Here is a 17669-nt window from a genome sequence, read left to right on the forward strand (position 1 = left end):
AATGCATTATGCAATCTCAGAGTTAGGGAACGCCCCTCAAACGATGCCTCAGGCGCCATCGTGTAGGGGCTCCATCACCTCCTCAGTGGCGCCACCCTCCTCGCGTGGTAAGCCCCAATGACGCCTGATCCTTTTAGGATGTTCTCCTTCAGGATTCAGATGGCGGCGATGTGGTCTTAGATTTTCTTCTTATCCTTGTCTAGGATGCCCCACTTCCTCCATGGCTCTGGGGCATCTTCGATCAGGCGCTCGGTGAACTCTGATAGAGGGGCAGCGGCATCATTCTTAAGGTAGAACCACTGTGAGTGTCACCCCTTGTTGGACATCGAGAGCTGCATGGATGGGTACTCGTTGACCCGATTCTTTTGTAATTGACCTACAAAAGGAGATCAATTCTTTTTAGGTACCCAAATTTGCTTGGGTCTTTGAAGGTTAGTTACCAAAGTCTTTGGTACCCAAATGGCCTTCTTCTTTGGGCCCACAATTGGTGTACCAATGAACTTAGCCTTCACACCATTGGCACCCTTAACAAGCATGTAACAAGAATCAAATTTAATTGAGGATACAATAGGTAGCTTGTTCTTGTTAATCTTGCAATATTGCTCTACATGCCCAACTTGCTTGCATCTATTACAAAACCGACCATTGCCCTTCACAAAGTTAACTTTGGGAGTGACAAAGGCTGCCTTGCCTTTCTTGGGGGTATAGCCTAATCCCTCTTTGTTGAGAGAAAACCTTTGGCTACCCAAGCACTTTAGCAAGCGGGCATCTCCACCATAGGCATTGCCTAAGGCACGAGTGAGCTCATTCACCTCCTTCTTGAGGGTCTCATTTTCAACCATTAATGAGTCATCATAAGTGAGACCATCACTCAAAGGTGAAGTAGAAGTAGTAGTGCTACAAGAAGTGTTAGTGGGAGCAACTATAATGGGCTTATAAAAAGATTCTTCAATAAGATCACATGTTAGTCCCACATCATATGATACAATCACTTGCTCCTTCTTGGCTTCCTCTTTGACTTGCTCGATGAGAGAGGAGTGAGCTTTCTCAAGCTTAGAGTGAGCTTTGCCAAGCTTCTCATGGGCTTCCATTAGCCTCTCATGAGTGGCATTGAGCTCATCAAGGGATTGCTCAAGAAATTTGACTTTCTTATTCAATTCCTTGCACTCATTTCTCTTCATCTCAAAGCAAGTATGCACTTGCTCACACATGTCCATGAGCTCCTCCTTGGAGTACTTCTCATCATCATCATCACTCCTACAAGCATCACTTTCACATTCATCATCATCACTCACATCATATTTTACCTTGGTGGGTTTTGCCATGGGGCATGTCGAAGGAGTGTCGAACATGGAGGGCTTGTTGTTGATGGCGATGCTTGCTAGTGCTTTCTTGATAGATTTCTTGCCATCATCACTATATTCATCACTATCCGAAGAGCCATCACTATCCCAAGTGACCACATAGCCTCCACCCTTCTTCTTTTGGAAGGTCATTCTCCTTCTTTTCTTTCTTATCCTTCTTGTGCTTCTTCTTCTCATCCTCGTCATTGTCACTATTGTAGGGACAATTTGCTACAACGTGATCGGGACTCTTGCAATTGTAGCATCTTCTCACGTATTCTTTGCTTTTGGTGTGATCTCTTCTCTTTCTTGCACCGTAGCCCTTCTTCTTCATGAATTTTCCCATCTTGCGTACAAAGAGGGCCATAGCTTCATCATCAATATCACTAAGATCATCATCATCACTTGATTCTTTCTTGGACTTGCCCTTGTTCTTGGATGATGATGAGCTAGCCTTGAATGCTATACTCTTCTTCTTCTTGTCTTCTTCTTTCTTCTTGTCATCCTTGTCATCCCCCTCCCTTTCCACATGATATGTCTCTTGGGTCATGACATCACCTAGTACTTGGTTAGGGGTAATCTCCTTCAATCCTCCTCTTATGATAAGCAATCTCAACATCTCAAATCTTGGAGGTAAGCACATCAAGAACCGATGAGAGACATCATCATCCTTGATCTTCTCTCCCAAGGCCTTCAAGTCATTTACAATCACTTGCAACCGATGGAACATTTCTGAAATGCTCTCATCTTCCTTCATCTTGAAGCTTGTCAACTTATCCTCGAGAATGTACAACTTAGCACTCTTCACCACCGGTGTGCCCTCATATATTTCCTCCAATCTCCTCCACACCTCATTTGCTCTTTCACAATCCTTGATTTGCTCAAATACCTTGGAATCAATGGCATTGTATATGGTGTTGAGAGCCATTGTGTTGCATTGCTTGTTAGTCTTGTCTTGGTTGGTGGGGTCATCGGGATCAATGATAGCATAGTCATTCTCGATCACCTCCCATACTTGATCATTGATTGAACCAAGATACATCCTCATCTTTCTCTTCCAATAATTATAGCATGTGCCATCAAAGAACGGTGGTTTGCCCCCCACATGGTTGAACACAACTTGAGCTATAATTTGACACCGAGGTTGTTAAACCTTCAATCAAACGGTGACCATGGCTCCAATAACACTTGAAAGGTCCTAATATGGCTAGAGGGGGGGTGAATAGCCTATTTAAAAATCTATAAATCAACTAGAGCAATTTGATTAGTATGACAAATAGCGAAATGCAAACTTTCTCTAGCTCTACAAGGGTTGCAAGCCACCTATCCAACAATTCTAGTTGCAATGATTACTAGGCACACAACTTGCAATGTTACTACCCATTAGAGCTCTCAATCTTGCTACTCTAAAGAGCTCCACTAGATGAACTTAAAATAACAAAGCAAGCTCTCAATTCTAATTACACTAAAGAGCTTGCCACAACTAGTATGCAAAAATATAAATGAGTGAGTAGGGTGATTATATAGCCGTGTAGAGTGAACCAATCACAAGGTGAATATTAAATCAATCACCGAGAGAATACCAAATAGCAAGAGACAACCAATTTTCTCCTGAGGTTCACGTGCTTGCCAACACGCTATGTCCCCGTTGTGTCGACCAACACTTGGTGGTTCGACGGCTAAGAGGTGTTGCACAAACCTTGTCCATACAATTTGGACACCGCAAGAACCTACCCACAAGTGAGGTAACTCAATGACACAAGCAATCCACTAGAGTTACCTTTCGGCGCTCCGTCGAGGAAGGTACAAATCCCCTCATAATCACCGGAGATGACCACGAACAATCACCAACTCATGTCAATCCTCCTTTGCTGCACCAAGCCGTCTAGGTGGTGGCAACCACCAAGAGCAACAAGTGAATCCCGCAGCAAAACACGAACACCAAGTGCCTCTAGATGCAATCACTCAAGCAATGCACTTGGATTCTCTCCCAATCTCACAATGATGATGAAACAATGATGGAGATGAGTGGGAGGGCTTTGTCTAAGCTCACAAGGTTGCTATGTCAATGCAAATGTCCAAGAGAGCGAGCTTGAGCCGGCCATGGGGCTTAAATAGAAGCCCCCACGAAATAGAGCCGTTGTACCCCTTCACTGGACATAACTTGGGGTGACTGGACGCTTCGGTCAGTTCAACCGGACGCAGGACCCCAGCGTCCGGTCGCCCAATGCTTGCCACATGTCATCGGCTTCAAACACCGATCGCCCGATCTCAACGGTCAAGTGATGACCGGACGCGTCAGTTAGAAAGTGACCGGACGCAGACCCCAGCGTCCGGTCGTTTCCAGTAAGGTTCCAAACGTGAAATTTCACGACCGGACATGTCCGGTCATGCTCGACCGGACTCACCCGGTGTCCGGTCACTCATCGTTTCCTCTGTGCGCATCACATCAGCATCCGTCAGCATTGACCGGACTCAGACCATGAGCGTCCGGTCAGTTTCCATGCCAGCGTCTGGTCACAATACCGAGACCGTGTGCTTACTGCTGTCACTGACCGGACTCTGAACCCAGCGTCCGATCACTGCACCACCAGCGTCCGGTCACTCTGTGAACCCCTGTCTTTTCTGTATAGGGCGCCGGTGGCACCGTCGGACTATCCTCACTCTACGGGCGGACACTTCGTCGGTGAAGTTTCTAACCCTTGCTCAAACGTGTCAACCACCAAGTGTATCACCTTGTGCACATGTGTTAGCATATTTTCACAAGCATTTTCAATGGTGTTAGCACTCCACTAGATCCTAAATGCATATGCAATGAGTTAGAGCATCTAGTGGCACTTTGATAATCGCATTTCAATACGAGTTTCACCCCTCTTAATAGTACGGCTATCTAACCTAAATGTGATCACACTCGCTAAGTGTCTTGATCACCGAAACAAAATGTCTCATACTATTTATACCTTTGCCTTGAGCCTTTTGTTTTTCTCTTTCTTCTTTTCAAGTTCAAGCATTTGATCATCACCATGCCATCATCATCGTCATGATCTTCGCCATTGCTTCATCACTTGGAGTAATGCTACCTATCTTATAATCACTTTGATAAACTAGGTTAGCACTTAGGGTTTTATCAATTAACCAAAGCCAAATTAGAGCTTTCAGTTGTTCGCGCTGGCGTGCGCGTCGACGCGGGGCTGTAGCCGCTCATGTGGGCGCTCACGCGGGGCGTCGGCGCCTGCGCTGTCACGTTCACCGGGTCAAGATCATGTTCCGCCCGGCAGACGAGCGACGGCGGCGAGTGCAGGCATGGCTACACCGACGCAACGACCGGAGGCCGAAGCCGACGTGCATGCATGCATGCGTTGGATTTAAGGTTAAATAAATGGCATGGACTTGTAGTAAACCATTTTAAAAGTTCATGGAACCAAAAATACAGTTACAAAGTTGATGGACCTAGATGACACCCTAACGAAAGTTAATGGACCTAAAAATACAGTTTCAAAGTTGATGGACCTAGATGACACCCTAACGAAAATTAATGGACCTCCAGTGCATTTTACTCTTTTTTTAAGCATGGACTTTGAGTGTATAAGTTATAGTATCTGTACTCTACACAACACACTCACACCACCACACACGCACACCCCTAGAAGCTACAATCTATACACCTCAAGCGTCCTTCTGGAGATCACTGAAGCCACACGAGCCTCATAGACGACGGATATGTCGTAGTTCCATTGTAGCGCCACGCGAATGTCCAGGACATACACGAAACAAATATGAAGAAATATCCCCGGTGCCACACCCGGCCGATCCACAACTGGGATTCGAACGCGGGTGGGTGGCCTCGACGACGGGAGCGCTCACCACTACGCTACAAGCGCGTTGGCTCGGAGACCTGGAACTGGAAAGCTGGATGGACTGTTTTTTATTTTTCTATTTTCCCCATGACATTCGCATCGCGTGTTCGTACGGATGGATAGGAGGAAATGGAGGGCCATCCATGGCATGTTCGTGAACTCGAGTTTTGAACATTGAATTGTTCAAACAGATTTCACTTCAAGGATTTGAACTCGAGTTGGCAGTTTTTACTTAAAGGAACCTAACTAGAAAAAAGAAGTTGTGCCGTGTAGCATTGCGTATTATTCTACTGGATTTCATGATTTTTTTTACTTGATTTATGCTTTGCATAGAGACACGAGTCATTTCCCCTTTATTCTTTCATTGTTTTTTTATTTAAAGAAAAGGAGGAAAGAATATGTTAAAGTTACCTGATAGTCAGACCCATCGGTTAATAAAAAGGTGGAAACATCTAGATGTGATGACTGATAAATTGAACAACCCCTACGCACCTACTGCAAATTTGCTCATCTGTCAGAAAAAGACTAACAGATAAATTACTGATTCGATGGTTGATCGCTTGCATTGCATTAAAAAAATGGTTCATCGCCTGCATGATCCCATTTTCAGGTGTTCTCAGTCAGAGGACGAAATTCACAGAGGGAATAACTGTGTCAGGAACAGGATTTGCTTCCAGTGCTAGCTGCAGCCACAGATTGAATCAGTAATTTGTTTCCTCTACTTTATTTCGAGTGACAAATCTTAATCAACATCTCATTTGACAGGATCATAGAATCATGATAGGAACAGTGTTACAAATGTGGATGGGTTAAGCCTCCTGCAACGAAGTTATGTGCCCTTGCTCTATGCTCTTTGACACGTCCTACTTTGTTTGGTGAACAGGCTCCAACACTGGGAACAGCTTCTCTAGCTTCGCATTTGAGAGAACCTTGTGGGGGTCCAGCTCCATACGTGCCTTGTTATATGCATCCACAGGGAAACGCTTACTAAGTCTGGCCTGGACTTCAGCAAGTTCGTCCTTGTCTTTTGGAACCTAGGAAGAATGGAAACAGAATAATCACCAGGCATTAAATTTATGCAAATAAAGAACTCAGCCCGGTATTTTCACTTGTGAAGCCTAGGAAATAGGAATAACACAAACAATGTCTGAATAAATCTTGAAACTAGTAGTAAAAATTGGTACCTCAATTTTGGCCCAGTGTTCATAGGCAGAATAATCATCCCAGAGACTTTGTGCCAGGCTCCTGTAATCGAAGAACTCCTCTGTGATTTCCTTCCTTTGGCGAGCATCTGATGTTGGCAAGTACATTATAATACCAACCTGCATGGATCCCGGTAAACTATGTATGACTGGTGTAAAATATAACCAGGTTTTGCAATTGCATATGATTTATTAGAAGATGCAGGAGGTGAGCTTTCCAAAGCAGTTAAGAGTTGTAAAGTGCAACTGTTTCAGAATATATGTGATTGTCTCAGAAACATGAGAAAGATAACAACTACATACAGTAGAACAATTTGGTACTATCATCTACACTGAAGAAAGGATTTCCCCTTGTATTTGTCAGAGTAGATTGAGGAAGCGAGAGAGCAAGCTATGCTACTATATTCAGCAGAAACTATCAGAAGAGAGTAGAGGACACAATCGAATTGCAAAATCTCACTTTTTTCCCACCATGGGCGAACCGAATTTAATTACCAAAATATTACTTTTTTGAACCAAATTATAAGCAGAGAAATCAATACAAACAAATTAGTATGAGTCGCAGAAGAGCTTTTAGGTAGGTGATTACAAGTGGCAATAGCAGCACACATTAAACATACAGAAAACAAAAGAACTATTGGACAAGAACAAATTAATTACCCATGAAAATACATCATCTTCTTCAGAACTTGATGCTGGGCTCATTAGGCTCTTGCTACGGGCAGTCCAACGCTGTTCAATAGGTCCAGGTGCGGGTATCTCTTCCTTTTCAATCAACCGCAGCAGGTTATCTATATAATCAAGATCCTTCATACTTGGCTTTGTTAGGGTTCCAGTGGGGAAGCAGTTTTCAGAAACCCACTGCTGCCCACCACAATCAAAGCCCAGTATTTCATCACTCCAGCCCATGCGATACCCTTCTGACTTCTTCCAATACTCAGCTTCTGCTTTATTGATTTTCATCACATGGTCTTTATTTAGAGGATCAAGAGCAAGCAGCTTGTCCCTCAGCTCAGAAAATGAAAGTGTATCTATTTCTGGGTCATTACTTTCTGCTTCAGTTCTGAAAAGCATCTATAAGGTGGCATAAGTGAAAAAAAAACAATACAATTTTTACTTCATTTGAGTAGAACAAATGGACTCAACAGCATTTGAGAATGCCAGTTGACTGCATAAACCAATATTCCGATTTTCTGTGCATATCGATTTAAAGAACAGGAACTGAGTGCTCAAAGGTAAGCCTGACTTACACTTCTTGTATCACCTTTTTTTTTAGTGAAAAGGAAAGGGAAACACCCCTTCCTACTTTCAATTATAGAAATCCATCAGAAGTTTTACACAGAGATAAAAATCTTCCTCTGAGACTAATTAAGCAAAGCAATCTCCTAAGGAAAGAACAAAACTAGCAGGTGCACCCACAAACTACCATCTTTTCAGCTACAATGCCTAGCAGGTGCTACTGCACATATTACCATCAGCATACACATAACAATACTTATTGTATCACTCATGTGATAAATACAACTCTTTCCAACTGGAATCACCTCTTGTTTCTGCATGAGTTTCAATGAATGGAAGAACATCTAAGGAGTGGAAAGACTCAGACTGAAATGGTGAAGGGAGAAACAAAAGTCTAAAGGCATACAACAATTTGAAGGGTACAATTATTATTTATTAATGTCAGAGAAAATTTCTAAGCAAGAGAATATTAGTTGATTCTTCAGTACGAGAATAGAAAGTAAAGAAGCATTTGCATAGAGTACCATAGTAGCATTAGAATTTAGGGTATCAAACCGTAACAAGTGTACGTACCTATATTTTTTCAGTGACTCATGATAAAGGTCCCGAACATGCTGTAAAGCTTCGTCCTTTCCATATTTTGATGCCAACTTTGGGGTTCTCCACTTTGAGGGAGGATTGCATTGGACAACAACAACCGTGTCAGTATATGGAATCCACAAGTACTTAATATGTTTGTTTTCGGAGAGCCATTTCCTGCAAATGGGGAGAAAGGAATAAATCTGAGGTTGTTACAACTGCATAGGCAAACCAATTATACAGCTACATAAAGATTCGCACCACGAAAAAATTACTTGTGGTTTTTCTTGACTTCATCTGCATTGGAAACGAATGTATGTTCCACAAGCTGGTGTCTTTCTACACATTGCAGGGTAACTTCTGCGACGACACCTAGGCCACCAAGTCCACAGCGAGCAAGATAAAACAACTCAGGATCCTTCTCCCTCGATAACTCTATTGTCCCTTTGGCAGGGGTAACCAGTTTCATGCTAATGACTTGCTCGTCAACTGGAGGTAATGTTGCACCAGTGCCATGGGCACCAACCTGCGTCCAATCATGAAAAGAAGTATAGAACCATCAACTTTGTAACAATTATGCAAGTTACAATTATGCACTTTGTAAAGGAATACTAGGGCCAGCTACGATTGGAGCTCTCAGGCATTATATGAGAAGAACTTTCTCGGTATAGGAAATGGTAGGAAAGAATCCTATGAAACTACTGGTAAAATGAATATAAACACTAATTTCTATCCCCTGAAGAGGCTATGTGATTATATTTTTGTACTTTGTTGACAAGTGATTCTAGACAATCTCGAACATTTCACTGAAACTGTTAAAAGAATATCAAACATATCTGTGCTAAAGTGTCAAGTCAGTTCATTATATTCTCCATTTGTTTCCGTTCCTATAATCAATGACACAAAGAGAAACAGCTCTCTAGAAATTGGAAGTAAGAAGGTTGATGTTCGTTTTTTTTTTCTTCAACAGACCTGAGTGAACCCTCCGACCTGCTGCTCCCGAATGGACGCAAAGTTCTGCAGCGTGAGGCCATGTTCCCGGAGCGCGTCGACGAGCTCCGCAACACGTATTCCAGCCTGCACCGTGACGGTCTTCTTCTTGGCGTCGACGTCGAGCACCTTGTCCATGAGGGCGAGGTTGACCATCCCGGCGCGGGAGAGCGCGATCCCATTGGGGGACAGGCCGGAGCCGAGGGGCCTGAGCTTGCGGCGCTCCTTGTGCGCGGCGGCGAGCGCGCCCTCGAGGGCCGGGAGCGAGTCCGGCTGGAGCAGGACGCGGGCGTGGACCTCGTGGGTGCCGCTCCAGTTGGAGACGGCGTGGAGGTCCTCCGGCAGCGGCGCGTACCGGAACGGCACGGCCTTCTTGTGAAGCGCGTCGGCGGGGAGCGGGAAGGAGTAGTAGGTGGCGGCGCCGCAGCCTACGAGAAGCAGCGCGTAGCCCGCGTACTTGCGGAGCTCGGCGTCGGAGGAGACCGGGGAGGGGGCGGAGGAGAGGGCGCGGAGGAGGGGGAGGTGGTGGTGGTCGGCGGTGGGGATGCCGCCGCCGCCGCGGCGGAGGAGGAAGCGGGAGAGGAGGACGTGCCGCATCGTGGCGTTCGGCGGCGCGGCGATTGGGGGGAGAGGCGGCGTCGGTGACGTGGTGGAGGCAGTGGTGGGCGGTGGAGGGTGGACGGCGCCGGCAGCGGCAGCGGCCACCGCAGCAGATCGCGATGGGCGCTTAGACTATCTCCAACGGCCGATCCCCAAATCAGCGACCTATACCGGATTTAAGTTCGGCACAGTAAATAGGTCAGCTACCCAAAACATTCGTTCTCCAACAGCCCGCCTCCCTCCCCGCCTCGCCGTCGTCGTCGGGCCTGCATCGCCGGCGAGCTCCCTCCCCTGCATGGCCTCCCTCCCTCCCTGCGCGCAGATCCGGCGAGCGCCGCCCGCCTCCCTCCCTCCCTGCGCGCAGATCCGGCGAGCGCCGCCCGCCTCCCTCCCTCCCTGCGCGCAGATCCGGCGAGCGCCGCCCGCCTCCCTCCCCGCGAAGCTCCGCCCACTTCCCTCCCCGGCGAGCTCCGCCCGCCTCCCTCCCCGCCTCGCCGTCGTCGTCGGGCCCGCCTCGCCGGCGAGCTCCCTCCCCTGCACGGCCTCCCTCCCTCCCTGCGCGCAGACCCCAGACGCGGCGGCGTTGGCACGGATGGGCCCTCGTGCGGCAACCCCGGTGCGGATCCAGTGGCGCGGCGGCCCCGACGATGTAGGCCCTCCTCCTCCTCCTGGATCTAGGGTTCCGGCGAGCTTTTCCCCTCTCTCTCCCAACTCCGATCCAGCGCAGGGAGGACGGGGCAGGGAGGCCGGCGGGACCGTGGGGGGGGGAGGTGGTGCGGTTGCGTCGGGAGTCACGGGGAGGACGTCGCGGCTGCGCGGCGTGGCTGCGTCGGCCGGGCTCCCTCCCCTGCACGGCCTCCCGCCTCGCCGTCATCGTCGTTGTCAGGCCCGCCTCGCTGGCGAAGACTTTGCGTCTTGGGAGAAAGACGACGCAAATAAGCGTCCCGGGTGGCCTCCTACGCAAAATGCATCGTTTGTTTGCCTCTTCCGTTGGAGCCGGTTTTCCTCACGTAAAAACACTGTGCATTATCCATTTTAGGTATGCGTCGCCGTTTGCATAAGCTGCTGGAGACAGTCTTAGGAGTAGGGGTTAGCAGCGTTGGGCTCCTGTGGAAATGATTAGTTGCGATTGATGGGCTTTTGGGCCAGGCGACCCCAACGTACGCACGCACGCGGCCCGATTCTAATCAACCAGCCCACGGAGCTAGAGAAAGGGGCGGCCTTGTTTTTGTTTGCATTGTCCCATATTGGAGAGTTAGAGAAACATGGGCCAATTTAAAGGCTAATCAAGCCATGCAATTGACGTCCGAGTGATATGAGTGCGGCAAGCACCCTTGGCATCACATCACGAGTATATATGGTTCACCGGACCTTGCCCTTGGAAAGGAGTCTAAAGTGACCTTGCCCTTGGAAAGGAGTCTAAAGTGTGTGAACCTCTTCCCGCCTTATGTGCCGGGCTTTTTTTTCCCCCTACTACGAACATTTTCACTATATGAATTCTCACTTTAGTTAAGTTTCGAAATCAAATATTTACCATTTTTTTTACATTTCATTTATTCTACTATGCAAGCATGAGAAGGAGCATTTTCACTATATAAATTCTCACTTTAATTAAGTTTTGAAATCAAATATTTACCATTTTTACCTTTCATCTATGCAACTATGCAAGAACGATAAGGATTTTCTTTTCCACGGGCCTTACTCACTCACTATGAACATTTTCACTATATGAATTCTCACTTTAGTTAAGTTTCGAAATCAAATATTTACCATTTTTTTAAATTTCATTTATGCTACTATGCAAGCATGAGAAGGAGCATTTTCACTATATAAATTCTCACTTTAACTAAGTTTCGAAATCAAATATTTACCATTTTTTACATTTCATCTATGCAACTATGCAAGCACGATAAGGATTTTCTTTTCCACGGGCCTTTCTTACTCCACCTATCTCTCATTGTATCTATGGATGCCATTTCACAATATGAACTCTCAGTTTAACTAAGTTCATAAATCAAATATTTACCATCCTTTCTTTATACTTCATTCATGCAAATATGCAAGTATGACTTTTTCACTAGCCTTTCTTACTCGGTTATTCCATCTATCGCTCAATGCATTCCTCGGATGCCCATTTGACAATTCTCGCTTTAATTAAGTTTAGAAATCAAATATTTTTCTATCCTTTTCTATACTTCATTCATATAACTATGCATGCACGAGTAGGATTTTCCTTTCCTTGACCTTTCTGACTCTATCTATCCCAAAAATGCTTGCTTTTATGACTAAATTATTCTTTCAATGATATGTAAACTATGCACATATATAAGCAAAATGCACCTATAATAAGGCCGCTTCATCAATCTCAAGATCCCTTGGATTTGTCGTATGTTCATGCCACCGTATGAGTGTGTGCATATAAGTTTCCTTTTATGTACTATATTTCAAAAAAAAAAGAATGTTTTTGTGTTCGTTAGTGCAGTCTAAGTGGAGCTTTCATGTCCCTATCTCAAAAACTCTTAGGTGTTGGAAACAGTGTAAACAAGTTTTATTCCCATAAAACTTTTATCACCTTTCAGTCTTCATTTAAACTACGTCATGTCAGCTTATCTATGTCTATGAAACTCCCATTGAGCTTACTCTTAGGGTTAGAGAGTGAGATAAACAAATAAATTATATTTTCCGACGGCGTGGCAACTTATAGGCATAGACTTATTAACGAGTAGCACTCCCTCCATCTATGAATAAATCAATTCCTAGAGTTGTCTTAAGTCAAACTATTTTAAATTTGACCGAATTTATTAGAAAGAGTGTCAAGGTTTATGACTAGGGATGAAAACGGATCGGATACGAATGGATATGATTAATGTTACATTTGTTTTCATATTTCTGTCCGGATTCGGATTCGAATATGGATAGTGTCAACCATGCCGGATAGGATACGATTGGATATCGACATCATAAATATGCAATTTGAGTATTCGGATACGGATACGGTATCGGATGTTGAATATCCGGACTCGGATATGGACAGATTTAAACACTTCTAAACGGATTCGGTTTTGGATACGGTTGGAAAATATCCAAAACATTTTCACCCATATTTATGACACCATATTAGAATCATTAGATACATCATAAACTATATTTTCATAATGTGTCTATTTGGTGTCACAAATATTTGTACTTCTTTCTATAAATTCATTCAAATACTAAAAAAAATTGACTTAAGATAACTCTAGAAATTGATTTACTCACTGACGGAAGGAGTAGTATATAAGAAACGGCAAAAAAACTTGAAGACAGATTTTTGCCTTAGCAAATGGATATACATGAATAGACCCTGACAAAGAAAAAAATTCGAGTTCCTGGCTCGCTCCGAAACTGCTATCAAATCAGTGACGAACAACGCCGGTGCAATGCCTCCGTCCTTTGTCACACAGACACTACCTAGGCAAGCTCAAGAATTTTCCACATGGTTTATGTGTGTTGCCACAGAATTTTCCACGCGGAGTGACGAAGGCCATTGACGTTGAACCAGAGGGGCGACGTATGTGATGCATACACTACGCTGAGCTACTAGCCGTGGCAGACAACGTTAATTGCTGCGAACTCCGGTGGAAAAGAACATGTACGTATTAGATAGAACGAAAATGCTTAGATGGAGAGAGACAAGGATCTGGACAAGTAGGAGCAAGAGCAAAAACACGGCACTTGCAATGGCGAAGCGCGTTAATGAACGTGTAAACAATGGGGTCGTCGAGCGAGTCCAGACAAAGCGACAAACGCCACTGCAAGTGAGCTCCCACTCCCGAGTCCTGACTCCCCCAGCTCCAGTCCCCCGAGAGTCCGAGACTCTTGCTCTGCTTGACCTGACTGTTGCAACACTTTCTGAGAATCCACGCGCGCGGGCGACGCGATTCCGACGCGCTCGATGAATTTCCGATCCACGAGGTGTTTCGTCTTTATAAATCACCACCACTTGCCGGCTGAATGAGCAGACTGTCCCGCAAGTGAATCCCCCCAAGAGAGAGGCAATGGTGGTTGACGTTGACCCCGAGCGCCACCAGCCAGCAGCTCCAGCGCCGGCGGGCACTCCGCCCACCACAACCAGAACCAACAACTCGGCGTCGGCGGTCAAGGAGGCCGACTTCCTCTGGGAGCTGCGCAAGTACGTGCTGCTGCAGGCGACGCTGGCGGCCACCATCACGTACTCGGCGGGGATGAGCCCGCCGGGCGGGTTCTGGCCCGATAACGACACCGGCGGCGGCCACCTCGCCGGCGACCCCGTGCTGCAGGTCACATACCCGCGCCGCTACGGGGTCTTCTTCTACTTCAACGCCACGGCCTTCGTGGCCTCCGTCGTCACTGTCAACCTCCTCCTGGTGCACTCGCTGAGCCACCGCCGCTGGTGGCTCCGCGCGCTGCAGGCCGCCATGATCCTCAACCAGCTCGGCCTCATGGGCGCCTACGCCGCCGGCAGCTGCAGGGAGGTGGCCATGTCCGCGTACGTCCTCGCCCTCGTCGGCATGGTCTCCTCCTACGTCTGCGCCCACGTCCTGTGCTTCGCGCTCTGGGCACTGAGAGCACGCCGCGGCGGCGGCGGTGCCGGCGGTGGCAAGGCCGCGGCGGTGCCCGAAGCGCCCGAGACCGTGGAGCGCGCGCGCAAGGACCTGCTCATCGTCGCGACCTTGGTGGCGACCGTGACGTACGAGTCCGGGCTGAGCACGCCGGGCGGGTTCCTGTCGTCGGACAGCCCGGACCAAGACCACCTCGCCGGGGACCCCATGCTCCGCGGCCACCGCTTCATGGCCTTCTTCTACCTCAACACCACGGCGTTCGTCGCGTCTCTGGTCATCATCATGCTGCTCATGAGCAGGACCGTGACGCGCCACGGCTTCCGGTCCTGCGCGCTCTGGGTGTGCACGGGCGCCGCCCTGGTCGGGCTCACCGGCGCCTTCGCCATCGGGAGTAGCCGGAGCGTCAAGACTTCCATCTATGTCGTTGCATTGGTGGCCGCGGTTCTGCTCTACATCGGCCTGCAGATTCTGGTGTTCCTGTACAAGCCTGTGGAGACTTGGCTCGGCGATGTGCAAGGAACACTGCGGAAATTCCTGAAACTGGACCAATTTCCATCGCAAGGTGATGCTGATGAGCAGGCTGAGGGATTATCTGACCAGCAAGGAAATCTTGACGCCGATCAGCTTCTGAAGAAGTCTCGCATGTATCTCCTGCTGCTGGGGATTCTTGCTGCGAGTGTCACATACCAAGCGGGACTGAACCCGCCTGGAGGCTTCTGGCAGAGTAATGCCACTGATGGTCTGCATCACTACCTCGCCGGCGACCCGATCCTTCACATCACCTATCCCCGGAGATACCTGGCTTTTTTCTACTGCAACGCGACAGCTTTTGTCGCATCGCTGGTGATCCTGATCCTCCTCCTAAGCAGCACATTCAGCACCCAAGGAATCAAGTACTACGCACTGCAGGTCGCCATGATCCTGGACCTTCTTGGGCTGATTGGCGCCTATGCTGCTGGAAGTTGCAGGCAAGTGTCCAAATCCGTGTACATCTCGGTGATTGTGGTTCCTGTGTTCCTCTATGTCGGCATTCATGTTCTGGTGTTCATGCTTGAAGTCTTCCCGAATCATGCCACATGGAGGGAGATGGTGAAGGACAAGCTGGAGCAGTCTGTGCCTCAATGGCTCAAGAAGTTGTTTGAGCTGCAGACCGAGGAGGAAGATGAGGAAATGACATGGAAATTGGAGAAGAGCCGCAAGCTCCTGCTACTCCTTGCCATTCTTGCAGCAGGCCTCACTTACCAGGCCGGCATGAGTCCTCCGGGGGGCTTCTGGCAACAGAACACGACAGGCCATGTCGTCGGCAACCCAGTGCTCAATGACAACTACCCACGTCGTTACCTGGCTTTCTTTTACTGCAATGCAACTGCCTTCGTTGCATCTCTGGCCATCATCATGCTGCTGGTTAACAGAAAGCTTTCGACAAAAGGGATACAGTCCTATGCACTCAGGGTGTGCGTGATCCTTGATCTGGTTGGGCTCATGGGTGCGTTTGCTGCAGGGAGCTCCAGGAAGGTATCCACATCCATATATGTCTTCGTCCTGGTCTTCGCAGTTCTAGTATGCATCGCACTCCAAGTTATTCTGGTTGTGTCAGAGTCAGTTCAGGGTCTCTTGCAGGGACTCCTGTCCTTCGTCGACGTAACGGAGGACGAAGCTGGTGACACATTGCCGCGCACAGCTGCTGATGCAGAGGCACGAGATCCCTGGTTTGATAAGTTGCCCAAATACTTGTTGCTGCTGGCTGCACTTGCAGCGGCTGTAACTTACCAAGCCGCCATGAGCCCGCCCGGTGGGTTCTGGGGCGACGGCCATACTGACCACATAGGTGGTGATCCGGTTCTTCGGAGCACCTATCCACGCCGGTACAAGGCCTTCTTCTACTGCAACGCGACTTCCTTCATGGCTTCTCTGGTGATTATGATTTTGCTGCTGATCAAAAGAGTGAGCAGAGCACAGTCAGCGATCTTGGCACTGCATGCTGCCATGATTCTGGACTTGTTTGGCCTCATGGGTGCCTATGCTGCCGGGAGCTGCAGGAGAGTCAGGACAAGTGCTTACATCTTGGCATTGGTGGCTGGGGTTTCCACATACATTGTTGTTCTTGTTGTCGTGTCCATAGGCATCGCAAAATGGATGAAAAGAGTCATGTATGGGATGAGAGAACGGCTGATCCGGTGCTTCTCTCTAGAAGATTTGTAGAACCTGATGCCATGAGCAGAGCATAGAAGAGGAAGTCACAGGTGTGAAGGTTGTAGCCTTGTAATTACTATCTTTGTAAACGTATCTTTTGAACATTAGGTAGGCATCCAAATCTAGCATATTGTCTTTTAGAGCCATTGCTGTAATTTGACTAATCCATTGCGGCACTTCTTCACAACTCCTTTACTACTGGCGCCTGAAAACTCGATTCTGTCCAGCAGACCATGTTCCTTGGAACTTTGTGTGGGAACCAAAGCACAGGTTTGAGGCTAATTTGTAATTTCATTAGCTTTGCCATAACTATGGCAGGTTGGGGATACATATATGATAGCTTGCTTGCAACTTAAGAAAGTTACAGCATATTCTAGAGATGCTAAAGTAGATGCTAAAGCAAGATAAGAATAAAGATAAGGGCTGATATAGCCACCAACTACTCTAGATAAGTATCCTAGGTAGATAAGCACAAGACTTATGCTTTCATTCTCCCCCTAAGTCTTGTGTGGCGTCTTCTTGGGAATTTGAACCATCCCAATCCTGGCGCGAAGCTCCTGGAACTTGATCCGTCCAAGGGACTTGGTGAAAAGGTCGCCGAGCTGATCCTGGGTGTTGATGTAGCCGGCCTTGATGCTCCCCTCATCCAAGCAGTTCCTGATGAAATGGTACTTGATGCGGATAATATGCTTGCTGCGCTCATGGAAGACGGGGTTTTTTGCCAAGGCCAACGTGGACTTGCTGTCCACCCTGAGCTCCACTACTTCTGCGTCTCTGCCCAGGAGATCGCCCAGCAGCCGAGCCAACCAGAGAGCTTGAGTCGAAGTGGTTGTGGCAGCGATGTACTCCGCCTCGCAACTGGACAGAGCCACCACTTGCTGCTTGACCGACTGCCAGCTGATCAGACACTTGCTAAGGAAGAATAGTGTCCCGCTGGTGCTCTTGCTAGTGTCGATGCCACCGGCGAGGTCGCTGTCGCTGTACCCGATGAAGTGCTCCGCGCTGGGACACCTCGGGTAGTGCAAGCCATAGTCGGAAGTGCCCGCGACGTAGCGGAGGATCCTCTTGATGGCCTGCTCGTGCTCC

General features: G+C 47.8%; 2 protein-coding genes across 2 annotated transcripts; one reads left to right on the forward strand and one right to left on the reverse strand.

Annotated features, from left to right (window-relative positions):
* Positions 1 to 5896: 5896 nt before the first annotated feature.
* Positions 5897 to 9966, reverse strand: LOC136487674 (L-galactono-1,4-lactone dehydrogenase 1, mitochondrial-like). Its single transcript, XM_066484773.1, has 6 exons — positions 9193 to 9966; positions 8496 to 8746; positions 8215 to 8397; positions 7063 to 7465; positions 6385 to 6522; positions 5897 to 6234 (listed from the first exon to the last, which is right to left on the reverse strand). The coding sequence occupies exons 1-6, from the start codon at positions 9805 to 9807 to the stop codon at positions 6064 to 6066; spliced, it is 1761 nt and encodes a 586-aa protein (XP_066340870.1). The 5' UTR covers positions 9808 to 9966; the 3' UTR covers positions 5897 to 6063.
* A 3834-nt stretch (positions 9967 to 13800) lies between these two features.
* LOC136487675 (uncharacterized) lies at positions 13801 to 16770 on the forward strand. The gene has a single exon (XM_066484774.1). The coding sequence runs from the start codon at positions 13848 to 13850 to the stop codon at positions 16590 to 16592; it is 2745 nt and encodes a 914-aa protein (XP_066340871.1). The 5' UTR covers positions 13801 to 13847; the 3' UTR covers positions 16593 to 16770.
* The last annotated feature ends 899 nt before the right edge of the window (positions 16771 to 17669 follow it).

This window comes from Miscanthus floridulus, chromosome 10, assembly GCF_019320115.1.
Source record: "Miscanthus floridulus cultivar M001 chromosome 10, ASM1932011v1, whole genome shotgun sequence".
NCBI classification, from domain to species: domain Eukaryota; kingdom Viridiplantae; phylum Streptophyta; class Magnoliopsida; order Poales; family Poaceae; genus Miscanthus; species Miscanthus floridulus.